The sequence below is a fragment of the Aythya fuligula genome, chromosome 5, assembly GCF_009819795.1.
Source record: "Aythya fuligula isolate bAytFul2 chromosome 5, bAytFul2.pri, whole genome shotgun sequence".
NCBI lineage: Eukaryota > Metazoa > Chordata > Aves > Anseriformes > Anatidae > Aythya > Aythya fuligula.
The window spans coordinates 59994264-60008201 of NC_045563.1; the positions used below are offsets into that span (position 1 = coordinate 59994264).

The 13938-nt window shown below is 34.3% G+C and overlaps 1 protein-coding gene across 1 annotated transcript in view; it reads right to left on the bottom strand.

Annotated features, from left to right (window-relative positions):
• Positions 1–366: 366 nt before the first annotated feature.
• Positions 367–13938, bottom strand: part of OTOG (otogelin) — a 106747-nt gene continuing 93175 nt past the window's right edge. The window contains exons 46-55 of the mRNA XM_032188562.1: positions 13096–13197; positions 12554–12652; positions 11852–11892; positions 10726–10801; positions 9618–9796; positions 8445–8549; positions 7907–8026; positions 6300–6345; positions 1853–1932; positions 367–567 (exon numbers count right to left, since the gene is read on the bottom strand). Coding sequence (XP_032044453.1) covers positions 367–567; positions 1853–1932; positions 6300–6345; positions 7907–8026; positions 8445–8549; positions 9618–9796; positions 10726–10801; positions 11852–11892; positions 12554–12652; positions 13096–13197 — 1049 coding nt within the window. The remainder of the gene's footprint in view (positions 568–1852; positions 1933–6299; positions 6346–7906; positions 8027–8444; positions 8550–9617; positions 9797–10725; positions 10802–11851; positions 11893–12553; positions 12653–13095; positions 13198–13938) is intronic.

Consider the following 13938-nt stretch of genomic DNA (forward strand, 5'->3'; position numbering starts at 1 on the left):
CAAAATAATAGATTGCTGCCAAATAGCAGGAATGGGTGCATGACAAAGACAGAGAACAATGGGATGGTGTGCTTTCTCTTGTGGTGTGTTAAACATAAATTACATTTTAAGCTGGCACACATCACAAAAAGTCTTAAAACAATCCCTGCGAAAGAAACAGGAAGACAAACCACAATAAAAACAATGCAAAGCCATTCTTTAGGAATTTAGAAGAGTCCAAAAATATTTTTGTTCCTTTATCTTTTAACATTAAGCTATTAAAATTCAGTGGGTTGGATGTTTTATTTTTTATAGATAAAGTATTCAAATTATCTTATGCTGGGAACAGCTGGGCTTGCTGTTTTCTTTCCTTGTGTTTATTTATTCTTAAGACCACTGGCAAGAACAGTCTGTAGGCTCTTGGATTGTATAGCTGACCCAGGTTGAATTACTGGTGCAATACAATTGCACAGTTCGTCTCTGTAGTCCAAGCTCCCTGCAGCATTTGCAGAATCTTGCGTATGTGTTGATGTTGTAGTTATAAATGCTTGCAGATGGGCACTTTCCATCACAAGAAACAATGTTCACCTGGTAACAAATATGAAGAATAACTGGCAAATTTAAGCAATTATGAAAGAAAGTTAGGAGAGTCTAAAGAAATTAAGCATCCAAATCCAACTGCAAAGCAATTAAAAATGTGGGGATATTTATTCTAGCCCCCTACAAAACTCCACTACATTTGAATAATAAACACTAAAATATGTTGCCTGGATAGGCTTCAATTGTTATGTTATTGAGCTTAATGATGACTTTCCATTTACTCTTCAATAACGCAGCAGATTTTCACTATTAATAGACACACAGAAACAATTTGGGGTTTGAATTTTCAAGTATTCATATTGACCTTGACTTGAACGTAAAACTGAATGTTCCAACAATAATTCTCTGGAATTAATTTCAGTGGTATACCAATGCAGTGCTACTATACTGGCAACGATAATATATTATTGGAAGAAAATAAAGAAACAATCCTTTGGAAAGCCAAGGATTGCTATTATTAATTATACACAAAAACTAATACAGACTGTAACAGAATCATGCACAGAAACTGATATTTTTTTCAAGTTCAATAGTCAGGTTTTGCAATGTTTGATGCATTTCTTATTGCTGAAACTAAATTTTCTGGCTGCACAACAGTTCACCCGAGAAAATGTACTCAGTGTCATTTTGCAGGTTACAGCTGTTTCCCTATACTCTTCCATTACAGCTTTTTCAGGTGCTCTTAGACATCTCACACCAGACATCTGCACTATTCTTGCTGCTCACACTGTCTTACTGCCCAGCAGGACGTTGTTGGTGTCTTCCTACCATAAATCATTCAGCAGACATACAGATAGTGTCTCATTCTTCTTACACATTTCAACATTATTCTGCTGCTGTCTAAAGACAAATTTCTGGAGCCACAATTATTTTCTTGTTGGCATTTAAATACTTTCCCTACACAGACAGAAAATTAAACACATCTACTGTAGTTTTAGCTCTATACCGTTGGCAAGTGTCTGTCATATCAAAGTTAATTTGGATATAATAATTGCACTGTAGGGTGAACTAAGAGCTTGGATTTGCACTAAATTAACATGAGCCTAATGCATTCAAAAGCAGGACTTACATCCTCATCTATCTTATTATTTGAAAATATGATTGCTGAGAATATAGGGAAACATTTAAACAGTTCTATGAAGCACAGAGACTTCCATCTCTGGAAGAAAAAGAGATGCAGACAATACCACTGTGGAATTTTTGTCCTCCTTCTTCCTTTTTCTTATTTTTTTTTTCTGTCTATTAAAAGAAATTGTGATAATTGTTTACTTACTGGCGTGTTACTCCTGCAGTCATTCTTGCGAATAGTCATCCGAACAGTCACCTTTTTACAGAATTTTCCATCTTCCTTGCCTGCAAAACAGGCATTGATTGAAAAATATCAGTTCAAAACTCTAAACATTTCAGAGGCAAGAACATTCCTGAATGTTTTATGGGGTCAAGAGGCAAAGAAGAATACACCCAATACCATCAATAAATACACAAATCTTCTTTGACAAAGTGACATTTGCTATACGATCCATTTAAGTGAAAGCATTCTTTTAAGATACTCTATTTCATGCACTAAGGTATCTGTCTTGTTGTATCTCCAATAACAGTTCTAAAAGGTTCATTCCTCATTCAGAAGCTTTTTAAGAGTAAGCCCCCCCCATACCTTTCATAAAATTTTGTAAAACTGATCAACCACTTTGGTGAGATAGCTTGTTAAAAATGAATAAAATGTATTTTCTATTAAATAACTGTAACAAACATTAATAGTAATTACTGAATTCCAGTTGTATAAATACTTTTTCAAATGGACACAACACTAGGATCCATAGAAAACTAGACCCCGGGGGGAACGACGACTTTGTATTTCTGTACACCTTTATTCAACAAGAAAAAGAACACAAGTAAACAATATAAAATGTTTTATTTACATTTTCATTACCATTATGCCCACATCTTTTTCTCACAAAAGTATGTACAAAGTATGTGGATGAAATAAAAACAATAAAAAATAATTCATGAAATAAAGTAAAACAGTTAAACTTGATTTAAGGAGAAAATCCAGGGCATTTTGATGAAAACCAACAAAGGTCAGTCCAAAGTTCAGTTGTTAGAGGTCAGAAAGCACAGTATCTTCTTTAGATGATCCTCTGAATGCTGAAGAAAACACATCACATTGAAGATCTGTAAGAAAACCAAACCATTCATTCCATTATAACTGCTTCCACAGTTTCATGGATTTTACACACTATGATGTAGTCTCACATGACTCTCCACTTACTGAACTGCATTTTCTTTCAGCCAAGAAATCCAAAGATGTCTACAAGAGGTGAATAATGTTAGCTCCCAAAAAGGACAATGAAAGACTTACTGGTTTGACCAATATCTAACACTGAACTGTGACAGAGGTTTATTACATCTTAATGCTCAATATCCAGTTCCCTATTTTAATTGCTTTTGAACTTCCCTAAAATAAACTTTTTTTTTTTTTTTTTTTTTTTTTTAAACAACATAAGAGTCTGCTACTGACTCTGGCGTAGCAGAAGTTTCTAGAATATGAAAGAAAGGACAGCAATGAATCTGCTTGGAAGCAAATAAAAATCTACAGTCAGAAATAGCTGGCGATTGCTTAACTATTACTGAATGATGTTTGCTTAAGGAAAAATAAATTGAGAAAAGAAGAAAAAATTGCTTTTGAAAATAAGAATACTCACCATTGTTTCGTGTTTCTCACAGTCTTATACATGTTCTTTCTTCTTTTATACAATGTGTAGGATGGGGAATTAAGTGCAACTGTGGCTATGATGTCATCTGGGCTACAGTGAAAGTACATCACATCTCATAAAGAAATAAATATATGAAGTATTTCCATGTATGTACTTTAATGTCCAGTGGCTTTTAATGAGCTCTACAACATGGTGTGCTTTGCCCTGAACAGTCTTACAAAGCATGCGAGCATCATATATTGGCCACGTTATAATGAGATTCTTTTTCACGTTCTGCGTGGTCAAAAATCCTTGTGTTTTTTTTGTGTCAACTCACAACACCCCTGTCACTTGAACTGATGTCAGTATGAAGGAGCAGTCTAGACTTCAGAGTAGTATTCCTAGAGTCAGGAGTGAAATTTAATGAAGGATGCATCACTCACTGTACAAAAAAATGTACAACATCACAGTCAACGTTATTTCTCTTCTAGAAACATGGAGAGGTGTTTTCACAAAATAAATGCCAAAACAACTGCATTCATACCATGTTACAACTGCAAAAGTTATTATGCTTGATTAAAAAGAACAAAGAAAATCTCAGATTTTCATGGAGTAAACACAGGCTTGCTATTTTCAGTATACTGTCCTAACTATGACAGGGAAGGGAAAGAGCTACTTCTACTGAATATGCCACTGGAAGCAAAACTATATGCTACAGCATTTGCAAAAACACTATGTATTAAATAAGCTGCAACAAGCAGAGCTATTAGTCTCTATGTTCTACAGCATTGTAAACATCATGGAATTAGCTTACATTTTTTAAATACAGCAATTTTACACATGCAGCAAGCTAAAGACTACTCAGGTGCTTACTACCAACAGTATATTGTTGGCTAACAACAATGCACTGCCCACGCAGTGCAAAATGAAAAACAAAACCAAACCACAAAGTGAGTCATTCCAAACCATGAGCAAGTTGTACTACACTGCAGCTTTTGGCAGAACTGGACAACATAAAGCCTGATGCTCCTATCAGGGAGTACATTGTTGAAAATCAACAATGATGCTGTTTGGGTTGATCCTACTTATTTACAGAAAATGTACCTGTGTTACAGCTAGCATAGGCTGTAGGAGTGACTGGGCTAACAAGGAATGGGAGGAACATTGACACTGAAGAACCTGGTAAGAATATTACATATTGAACAGTGTGTTACAGAGTATTCCCTATCGCTGTGAAACATTTTGGATTTCAACATACTTGAGAAATGAATTCATCCTATAAAAGTCTATATTACTTGCATTGCATAGTGTCAAAACCAGGAACAAACATACTGCTTAGGATTAGATTGAGGGCCAATTATTTTTAGTTCTTTAACTGGTGCAATCACAGATGTCTTCCAAAAAGTTATTTCTAACATTAGTATAACTAAGACAAGCTGGTACCCTAAATTCAAGTTGTTCTTTTGATTTGAAAGAAAGAAATAGTGTTTTATTTTATTTTATTTTATTTTATTTTATTTTATTTTATTTTTTAACAGTGAGCAGTGCAGGTAAAAACTCTCTGGATTTTCAAGGAACTCCTGGGGCTTACCCAGAGAACTTCATTTTAAAAATTGAAGCAAAAAATCACAACTGTTTCTAATGATAAAATGAAAAAGAAAAGTTCAAAAGAAAATGACATGCTGATGTGTTCTCATAAAATGTCTCACACAAATTACAATTGACTGATAGCTCTCATGCCAGATTTGTTCTGAGTCAGACTCAACTACATGATTCATTGACCATGCTATCTATAAAGAGCTGTGAAATCAATGACGTAAATGTACTTGTAAATGCAAATTGCAGAAGTCACTGGGTATTTTTAAGTGTTTAATTGTATTCTGTGGTGCATGTCCTCCATTAATAATTTTATTTTGTCTTAAATAATTAAGTGTGATTATGATCTTTCTCTAAATACAGAAGCAGTATCTTCTGCCTTGCTGAAGAGGAGCTTAATAGATTTTAAACCATCTTAATAAAAATTTATCCAGAAACTGGTTTATATGGCCGCTAAGGCATTGAACAATAATGTCAGATAATCTCAAAAACTAATCTCAAAGAGCCAATGCAGAATTGGCTACAGAACTAGCAACAAGTGCTTATAACACAGGTCCATTAGAGTGAAAAAATCATGAAGATATTACCATTCGCTCATAGTGACAGGGAACAGGAAAAAAAAAAAAAAAGAAGAAGAAGAAAAAAAAAGAGCAGATCTTCCACAGTTTCAAGAACCTTTGTACTAAAATGTGTAATAAATTCTTCACTGAATCAGCCAAAATGTTTCAGCTAAGTACCAGGATCTTTAGAAAAAAATGTACTTAGCTCACGGTGTATATTAAGAATTAGCATATTTATAACATATTCTGTAGAGAATTATCTTATTTTTTTCCAGAGCACCTTTACTAGCTCTCATAGATGTCAAAACACATCTTTGTAATCAAGTAAAAGTGGATTTTTTTCTTTATAAGTTATTTTAAAAGTTTCCTGAAAGCTTTTAAATTATGTTTATAAACAGAAACCAAGATAATACTACAATTAGTTAAGTATTTATGGCATTAACTTACAAACTGCATAGATCAATCTCCATTTTTCTCAAATACAAATAAATTCATGTAGCTGAAGCATGTTTTAAGGCACCTTCCAAAACACAGTAGCTTTTACTATATTAAATGCAGTAATTAGTATTTTGAGGAGACTTACATGAGAACTACACTATTCTTAAGGTAGTAATGTTAGTGACTTTGACAGCCACAATCTGTATCAGTGTAGTAAAACCAACAATGTTAAATCATTTTTTTTCCGGTTTAACTCCATTAGCTTCACTAGTATTCACATAAGTGAGACTGAAAAGAACACGTCCTTTGAGATTAGCGAGATCAGAATCAAGCTTCCATTCAGTAAAGCATCAAACTTATTTCTAAGGTAAAAACCAATCAGACAGACCTGTTTTGATGAGTGGAAAATTGTGAATTTCATTTTATCACTTACATGTTTTGCAGCATCCTTCCAGGAATGGTACAACATAGCCTCCAACCTGACCAAGATACAAATAAAAAAGAGAGGAAAAAACACTTCTTTTTTTTTTTTTTTTTTTTTTTTTTTTTTTCAAATATTCATTCCTACATATCTACACTATTAGAAAAATCTTCCAGATAAACTCCACAATTTATGGTTACATCTTTATAACTTTATTCAGGCAAATGCAGGACACCAGTGCACTGATGAAGGCTTACCTGTAAATGAACTAACTTGCCAGTTTTAAATACAAATCAGTTATTAAGTAGCTGTCAGTGAATACCACTACACATCATTATCTAACAAAATGCCAGATTTGGAAAGGGAATTACTTAGTTAAGTTTGACACCATGGTACTTAGAACAAAACCTTGATTTCTTGCAGAGGCTATATCAGCAATCACAAAAAACTGATTCTGAATTCTAAACAGGTCTCATCTAAATGAGAGGCCATTTTCTTCTCATTATGGAGTGTCATGGCTGTCTTCTGTGCTGTAGCATTAAGCACTTGACAGGGTACTGCAAGAAGAATATCCGTAGCCTTAAAACTCTCATGGGATTACATTGAAGAGTCTATTTTTTGATGTCCATCTCAGTATCTCAAGCCATGATGATCACTTTGCTTTAACTCTTCACCATGTCTTTCCTATCCAGATTAAAGAATAATGGTCTATTGTGCCTCAAATGACAGCTATTCAACTTTTTTTTTTTTTTTTTTTTTTTTTTTTTTTTGATATGTATCTACCACATTGCAACAAAGAAGCAACAAACTTTGTACTTAGCTACTAGGTCCCAGCAGCACATGTTACTGGATTCTGGGACAGGAACAAATGTGAGAAACTTTTATTTTATTTTTTATTTGCCTAGAACAGAAAAAAAAAAAAAAAAAAAAACATGTAAGCCAGCTGTGTGACTGACACTCTGAAGAACCAACGCATTTTTATCAGTGAGGAAGAACTACAGCTACCTAGTTATTTTAGAATTGTTCCCTGCTTGTGTACCATCATTCATGAAGGAAACTATCCTCCCACCTGCATGAAAACGTAGAACTAGACAGAAGAATATGAGATATTCTTCCTGCATACATTTGCTGCCACTTAGTCTAACCTCATTTCACAAATTCAAAGCAAAAGAACCTTTGCTTTTCCTGCAAAACTAGTTCACTAGTCTCACTGTTGAAAAGATTTTTCTGATATTTGGACAATCTATCATTTTCTTCAATGTCTTTGACCATCATGATAAATCAAATTGCCATACACCAAAGTCAGCTATAAAGATGTTATTCAACCCAGAAAATCTTCCAAGTTCAGACAGCTGCTTAAGGAACTATCTTGATATTACACGCCTCCAGGAAAATAGAAAATATTTTCTGAGAATAAAAATTGGCCTCTTCATCTGTGTAACTGGGCAGTCTGGTGGTACATTATACAAGTATAGGTAGAGCTTTTCATCTTCAAAGATCAGGCACTGCACAAATGTGTGATTTCTCCTTCTTGAGGTAAGAAAGTATTTGGTCAATGTTAATCTTTTCATGCAATCATAAATCATAGGTGGAATGTAAACGATGTATTAAGCACTGACCTTCACACATTCTGTTTCGTTAAAGGGTGGGCAGCCAATTGAAGATGCAACTAGAACTGGTTCTATTGCTGTGTTAATGCATTCATATCTGATGCAGTTTGAAATCCAGATAGTACCAGGCTGTTAAAATTGAAAAACAGAATCTTTACACAGCAACTCAGGAAAAACAATACTACAAATATTCATTATACAATTCCACTGAATGCAATTTTGTCTGTAAGACTTGCAAAACATGATTTAGATGCACCTTGAAATTCTGTTTAAGTACAAAGCTTAAAGTCCACAAATCATGTAAACAGCTTATAAAATAGTCAGGTTTACTATTATTCTCTGGTATATCAAAATCCTTTAGTCCTCATAGACAGCTATATGATTGACTCTCCAAAAAACAATGTTGTATAAATTCAGAGCTATTCCTGGTATTTGGCCAAATACAGCTCTTACTTGAACAATTTATACAGCAATGTATGTAGATTGTTACATGATTTTTTTCTCTACTTCTGAATATTTTGACAGAATAAGATATTTACAAATTTACCTTAAAATTGGCAACTGTTCCATTGTTGAAAGTGTAAAGACATGACATGTTCTTACAGCTACCACAGCAAGTTGTTAAATCTTTTGGAGGTTGATAGACTTGGTTCTGCCAAAATCAAATATATTAATCCTTGTATGACACCATTGTGCAATTTGACATTTTATTAGTGTAATGGGAAGATTTATTATTATTATTATTATTTTTTGGGGGGAGGGGGTATCTGATTTTAGGGACAGTTCTTAAGTAACTTTCAAAAACATGTAACTTGCATTTATGTGCTCTGTACATTCAGGAACCTTTTAAAAAGTACCTTTGATCTTGCTTGAAGTAAATGGGAAGGAATCTCCAACTTGGAGAATGAACTGGTCTTTCTATCATTTTCAAATGTTAGCCTGACAGGTTACATCAACAACCACTGAAATTATGACTTTTTACACATTAGACAGCACATACATAATTTAGAAAGTAAACCATATGATTTCTATGATTATGGATCATATTTTCTATAAAGACACCATTTTCTTATTTAATTAATCTGTTTTCTCTTCCCAGTTCTTACTGACTTCTTATTAAGTCTACTATGTCTGGCACTTGTGCCAGTTTACAGCACAGTGCAGCTAAAGCTACAGATGCAAAGTGGCGGTATGCTATTAGTCCTTTAAGGATTAGCATTGTACTCTGTATGGGATCCTACCGAGCACTGGGCCCCTTCAGTAGATGGTTCAAATGCATGAGATGGTACTGCAACTTGCAATCTTATGCACTGTAGGGGAGAACAAATCTGTCCAGCCCTTCAAACCACCTCTCCATCAAGCTAGTGCAAAACCCTCCCTAAACATGATCTCAGCTTCAAAAAATGTAGGTAAAATAAGGTCCACTTGTCTTTCTAAAGGGAAGCAATAGTAGGGTTATTACTGACTCTACTGTGTCTGTTCTGTGTTCCAGTCACCCAAATTAACCTTGTATTTTCACAGCAAAATGAGTAATTTTGAGGGAGAATAGATCACACAGTGAATTTAGGACTTTAAAAAGAGAGGTAACACATCATTAGAGGGGGGTCTCATAGTTCCTTTTTCTATCTTGTTCCCATGACTATAATCTACTAAAGAAAAAAAAAAATGTAATGAAGACCAACAATCACAACATAAATGTCTAAAATCCTGAATTTCTTACAGCTTTGCACTTGACAGCACAGGCTACTGATGATGTGTTTATTTGGTAGTATTTAGTAGAAGGATCAATCACATTTGTACAAGAAGAAATATGGCAAATGCCATCTGGACTGTGCTCCACAATTTTCTGTCCAGGTAGCAGCACACCTCTCTCATTACTCAGGCAAACTTTGTCTCTCACTACAAGAAAAATAAATAAATAAATAAATAAACAAACAAACAAACAGCTCACTCAGGACAATTAGCTTGGTATCGGAATATTTAAAAAATGTTTCAAACAGTAAAATGGGAATGGAAAAAGCTGCTCTAACTCTTCAAGAAATATAGGTCAGATTTTCAAATGTAAACTGTTAATAATGAACTAATGCTTCATTACAACTGTCAAATTACTTCAAAGATCATGGATGATGAAATCTAAGTGAATAAAATTCTATCAGCAGTACCACAAAAATGACGTGCAGACTTCAGCTGATTTGAATTGTGCTTTAGGATAGGAAGTGTGCCTGAGGATGGCTATTGCTCCTCATCGATTTCTGAGGGAGCAGAGGATAAATAGCTCAGAAGTACACCTTTGTTGTAGAAATCTATGCAAAGACAATCCCAACTTCACTGGCCGACTGAGTGTCACCCAGGAATTATTTTTTCCTGAATTTTCTCAGATACTACTGTGCCAAGATGAATTCTGCATGGTGCTCAATGCTACCTCCTTGATCATATAAAACATGTAAGCATATCCACCAACTCCTGAGTTGTCTCATAATGTGTTAGTGGGACTATTCGTGGACATCACCTGCTGGATTCTTCCTTCCAACTCATTAACGCTTAGGCTGGTTAGTCAACACTTACCAACTTCTCCTAAACTCTGTCTTCTATTTCCCTGCACAGACCTCCTGTTGTAGGAAATATAAGAATCCAAGGACAAGCTATAATCGACTAAATATTTAGAAAGCAGTCCTATTCTCCTGTCTTTTCATATGCTGTCAATTATGTCAGTCAAGTATTTCCTCTGATGTACCACGTTCAAAGCTCAGATGTACAATTTATAGTTAATTATAATTACCTTGCACTTAAAAGGGTGTTTCTTTCAATCAAATTGTTTTCAGACTTACCACATTTGTATTTAACACAGTTACAGATATTTTCTGTACTGTTCTGAAACTGTTCGTCTATCTGAAGTTTCTGCCCCTACGGGTATAAAACCAGAAAAAAGAAAAAAAAAAAAAGAAAAAAAAAAGAAAAAAAAAAGAAAGGAAAAAAAAAAAAAAAGATAAGTAAAATGACAGTGCTTGCTCATTTACATTGATCTTTTTCTTGTAAACACCTTTTCTCCAGGATTCGAATAACAGTATCTCTTGCCCCTAGAAATCTACTTTGGTTTCTACTTTGATCACGCACAGTGACATTAAATTTAGTAATGGGATTATTTTTTTTACACCTGAAAAATAGCAGCAGTCATTGGTGTCAGTACAGGAGATACGTAGGACAAAGAAGACTATGGCAGGCCAACAACATGATGCATTGGCTTGCCTTTATACACAACTCTCCATACAGGGTGGAGCGTATTTTTTCAGGGAGTAACTTAATGGATGTAAATAGTATCGCAACAGCATACATGTACTTTTTAATTCTTCCTTTTATAGTTGACATGCATGCGATTGAAGACTTTCCTCCCATTCCTGATTCATTGTGCCTAAGTTTCTTCATCTATAAAATGAACTAACAACTGCGTACTATTTTCAGTTCCTGCCTATAGTTTCAAATTAGAATTTTTATTGATTATTCCCACTGCAGTATTATTTTTTGAATAAAATATCCAGTCCTGACCGAGAGCCTAAGCCAGCAATGCTAATAAGGATTTTTGCAATGCAGAACAAATTACAGTAGAATACAATTTTAAAAGTTTTGCTGAGTCAATGGTCTGGGTGCATGATACAGATTAACATATGCACTATGACAAATAATATTAACTAAACAGTAAGCTTTAAAGCATTTAGTTCCGACAATTGAACAAAATTCTGTCCTTGGATTCATGAAAGCAGTTCTGCTCTATGAATACTCAGAGCAGCATATGGTCATAAAAACTTAAAAACTGAAATAATTTCTTGTAAAACAATTAAAAAAAAAAAATGACATGCCATTCCATATTTTACTGATAAAACTATTAGTAAGATACTAACAAATATTTGTATTAACAAAACAATAAAAGCATAATGGTAAATACAATGGATTCCATACCAGTTTACACTGAGGCTTAGGGATCGTTTCACATGCACATTCTAAAACAAAATACAATTACAGAAACAATGAATTAGAAAGTTATATGCAATTTCTTTAAAACAGAGCATCACAGAGAACAGAAGTTCCACATTTTCAAGTCACCACTGAAGAAGCCTTGCAGGTACATATTTGAAATACACCAACCTGGGGAGTCCAGAATTATATCTGTTTTTTAATACATACTGAAAACTAATACCAGCTTCTGTGACCACCTTTACATATGAGAACAATTTACAGCATTTTATCATCTGCAGTCCATCTGAACATGTTGAAAAAAAATACTATTATTCTAGCCTCTAGCTATTTTGAATCAATGATAATCATTATAATCAACATAAAGAAATGGAGAATTGTGTTTAAGGCATCACAGAGAGATGTATGATATACTACCACCTTTGTAAACTGTCAAATTCCTGCCTTGTGAACACCTCACAATTTATTTTTCTTTAAAGCTGTAAATAATTTACTAACTGTGACTTTACACTGGTTGTTCATAAGATGGTCACCCTGGTACAACTGGTTTGTAAACATGGCAGATAACCATTTGCACAACTTAAAGTCTATGTCTTTATTAATTTTTAAGACTTAACCCCAGGAAGCCATAGCTCTTGTCAGTGTCTTATTTTCTAAATCAACTAAAATCAAAAAAAGTCATTTTACCACATGTCCGAAATGGGCAGCACTTCTCTGGGCTCCATACCTCCACCAAAGACATGCCTAGCATACACTTGAATTCAGGACAACGATGTATTTCACAAACTAAAATTAAGGGAAATAAAATCCAATAAACAGAAGGTCATCATATTTTGTTGAGCAGTAATATGAATCAAGAGATACTAAATGGCTTATTTGTAATGAATACTTTTAGAAAACATCCTACTTGAAAAGACAGATGATCAAAATTTAACTGTTAGCCATGAGGTAATAGTAGTGTTGAGTACAACTGTCCTAGGCAAATATTTAAAACAGTTTTAAATCTCCAGAATTTGGGGTCTGAAATTTGTCTCCATTATATATATATATATTCAGATAATGCTTTAGGCATGTCAAGATTTAAAAGGAAAGAGTAAACAGATTATAGCTTGCTTATATACACAATGGAGCTTTCTCTCTAACCCACCATTTTTTGGCACTGAACATCCACACTACAAAATTTGCCATGTTCTCTGTTACTTAAAATATCAAAATCAAGTCAAACTTACTACACTGGTATGTAGGGCAACATCTCTCTGTGGTGTTGTCATCCACAATAAGAACTTCTCCTTCTTGACATTTGGGTATTTGATCAGAGCAAGCCCCGCATGCTGGAGAAAACAATTATTTAAATCTAAAACACAGGAAGAAATTTTACTACTGCCTAGGAAACACATACCGGTAAGTTTCTCGCAGACACATATGAAAGAGAGCAGAGGTACTTTGAAGTCATTCCTTCCTTACACAAGTGGCTAATATTCAGTGCAGCTTGCCTTTTATTTGTCCCTTCTATTAAATGGAATGAATGCAATAACTCTTTGTGAGTCAGATCATACCAAACAGGATTTTCTCGCAATTTCTTTTGTTATGATTTTTTTTTCCTAGTTTTTCTCTCCTGCCAACTCACCCTGTTGTTTTCACGAGTGCTTCTTCTGCTAGGACTATAGAATACCTTTGATCCACAATTAAAGGCATTTCCTGTGAGCCCAGCATTGTCCTCCCACTTAAACACATAGCAAAACCACAGTAGGTATATTCTGATATTTACTCAAAGACATCATATCAAAAAAGAGACAGAAGGACGTTGTGTGGACAGAGAAAAACCAAGTGCAGCATGCTGCTATCACATGCTCAAAGCGACTCCCTGAATACTGTAAATAACAGAAGTGTATTTAAAGTTTCCTTTGAAGGTTCAAATTTTTGCACTTGGAAATGCTACTCAAGACGACAGCCTATGATTCATAGAAATCTACATGCAAAAATGGAGTCCATTCAAAAGAAGCCTACAGGACATATCATTATCACATTATTTTCCTACAGAAAACAACTCTATGGTAACAAACAGAGCTCCT